This window comes from Trichoderma citrinoviride (assembly GCF_003025115.1).
Source record: "Trichoderma citrinoviride strain TUCIM 6016 unplaced genomic scaffold BBK36scaffold_149, whole genome shotgun sequence".
Lineage (NCBI taxonomy): Eukaryota > Fungi > Ascomycota > Sordariomycetes > Hypocreales > Hypocreaceae > Trichoderma > Trichoderma citrinoviride.
Genome location: NW_020194857.1, coordinates 1 through 2,575, shown reverse-complemented (window position 1 = coordinate 2,575; position 2,575 = coordinate 1). Strand labels below are relative to the sequence as shown.

Sequence of the window (2,575 nt, the reverse complement as noted above, 5' to 3'; positions counted from 1 at the left end):
TACGCTTCCATTACAAGGTGGGAAACTGGCAGGGCGCTTTCGGATCGTACGAGGACTGCCATGTGGCTATGAACAAGAGTTGCAACAAACCAATCATTCCGCGGCAGCTCTACGAGCATCTTGACTCCGTCGGGATGAACTATGGACCCTTGTTTCAGAACATCGCAGAGGTCCGCACATGCGATGGCCACTGCGTGAGCAGAGTCACGATCCCAGATACCAAGTCCAAGATGCCCTGCCAGTTCGAATACCCACACCTTCTGCACCCTGCCACTTTGGATGCCATGATTCAGACTCTTTTGGCTATCAAGCCGGTGCCCATGGTCCCTGTTGCCATCAGGAGACTTTTTGTGGCTGCAGACCTGGGCGGTGCAGCATCGGGCGCAGAATTCACCGGCTACTCGTCAGTCAGTGCGGCTGGCATTCGGAACGCAGAGGCAACCATTTTCATGAAGCAGGAATCAATACATCAAGCACACGTTGTCATTGAAGGTCTGAGCTTGGCCGCATTGCCTGCCATATCTCCCGAAGAAGGGGGTTTCCTGCGCAGCAATCGCAATCTTTGCAGCCAGATCATCTGGAAAGAAGATGCCCTCTTCGCTCGGCCGAGCTCATACAGTGAACAGGTTGCTGTGCTTGCCCACAAGTACCCCGGGCTGTCGATACTCCAGGTTGGTGGCAGTTTTGAGCTCTCACAAGCAACTCTAAATGCGGGCAGCCCGGATCCAGACGCCACTCCCCAGATCCGCCAATACACCATCATTGGGGGCGATGGAGACGATGTCGCCATGAGACTGCTTGCCTCTGTGAGAGACACTCCACTTGAGCGTTGTGTCAGAAAAGAGTCTGATATTTCGGCCGTCGACAGTGAGTACGACTTGATTGTTGCTTTCAACGACGTTGAGGTGGATTTCAGCATCTTGGAACCGAAGCTGAAAGAGACCGGCGTTCTGTTGATGCAAATCAACCCCACAGAAGAACCTGATGAGCAGCAGGTTGGCGAATTCCAAAGTACTTCCGGTACCCAAGACATTAGTCGTATGCAAATGATCGCCGATCAGGTCATGAAAGAGGGTGATCAAGATGTGCATTTCATGGAGGCCGAGGGCGGACTCCTCATGAAGGCCCATAGAAAGATCCAGCCGTCTTTTATAATAAGTCCTGTCGTCGTCATTACTCCAGCAAAATTTGGCACAGAGGTTCAAAACTTCGTCAAGGCTATCGAACGACTCCAAGCAACGAAGCGTGTCCCTTTCGATGTCTCTTTCATGGCCGTCGACAAAGTCCTTGAAGAGCCGTCTGTTCTCGAATGCAGCATCGTTATCTCCCTGCTTGAGTTCTCTGGCATCCAGGCTCGCGATTATTCCATTTTCGACTGGAAGGAAAATGACTTCGATGCATTCCGGACAATCCTAACCGCGAGCCACGTTCTCTGGATCACTCGGGGAGCTGTCATGAGCTGTGAAAATCCGCGTGGGAGCCCTATCAGCGGGCTCGCAAGGACCCTGATTTCCGAGAATCCTCTGAATTCAATTGTCACTTTTGACTTGGCGGGAGACTCAAAGCTCGATGACCCCGCCGTCGTTGGCAACATCTTGTCCCTGCTTGATGCGACGTTTGGATCAATTCTTGTAAAGTTGGAGGACACAGAGTTTGCCGAAGCAGGCGGGAAGATTTACATTCCTCGTCTCTTAACATTGCCATCCATGAACCGCATCATTGAAGGTCAAGTTTCGGCTTGGAGATTCTCCCAGAAGCCATTCAGCGACAGTCAAGGTCTTCAGCTCACGATAGACGCCCCGGGTATCAACGACGACAACTTGTTCTACATCAAGTCAGACAAGAAGGAATTAGGAGCAGATGAAGTTGAGATTGTTTTTAGTGAATCTCATCTGTCTGTCCTGGACCTTGAAACTGTCCTTGGAAGGTCCCAGAAGTCGACTGTTGGAGCCGACATCAGGGGCCGAATCACTCGGCTCGGTAGCCAAGTCAAGGGGCTTTCTATCGGCGACACTGTTGCCGCCTTGGTCTCCGGTGGCTCGATTCGGAACTTCTTGCAGGTCGGATCTCAGTTTGTCAGACGCGTTGACGCCGACATTGTCCCAAGTTTTCTCGTCAGCGCCTACTTTGCACTCATCCATATCGGAAGGGTTCGGCGAGGCCGCAAGGTGTTGATCCATACCGGCGCCAGTGGCTTTGGCCTCGTCGCGGTTCAGTTGGCCGTTGCTACAGGGGCTGAAGTCTTTGCTACTGTCGTCGGCCCCGAGGCTGATTTACAGCGAGAGGTTTTAGAAAGGCATGGTGTTTCAGAGGATCGTATCTTAGAAGCGGATTCCGGGCTCTTTGTAGCCACGCTGCTGGGGGCTACAGATGGTAATGGAGTGGATTGTGTGTACAATCCCACCTTGAGAGCGTTTGATGAGGCGTTGGACTGCGTTCGAAAATGTGGGTTGGGACAGTTCCCCCTCCAGATCCGTAGGAAGCTTTGACTGACATTATGATAGGTGGTAGCATCGTGCAGTTTGCAAGGGAGGCCGCGGGTTCGGTTTCGAGCCGTATGCCTCCAACGTCTGTG

At 52.5% G+C, this 2,575-nt stretch overlaps 1 protein-coding gene across 1 annotated transcript; it reads left to right on the top strand.

Moving 5' to 3' along the window:
• Positions 1-93: 93 nt before the first annotated feature.
• On the top strand, positions 94-2,555 carry BBK36DRAFT_1183315 (hypothetical protein; the record flags this gene model as incomplete). The annotated part of the gene is made up of 2 exons (XM_024896351.1): positions 94-2,445; positions 2,505-2,555. Coding segments are annotated over exons 1-2 (2,362 nt in total), but the record flags the coding sequence as incomplete, so codon positions are not given.
• Between the last annotated feature and the right edge of the window lie 20 nt (positions 2,556-2,575).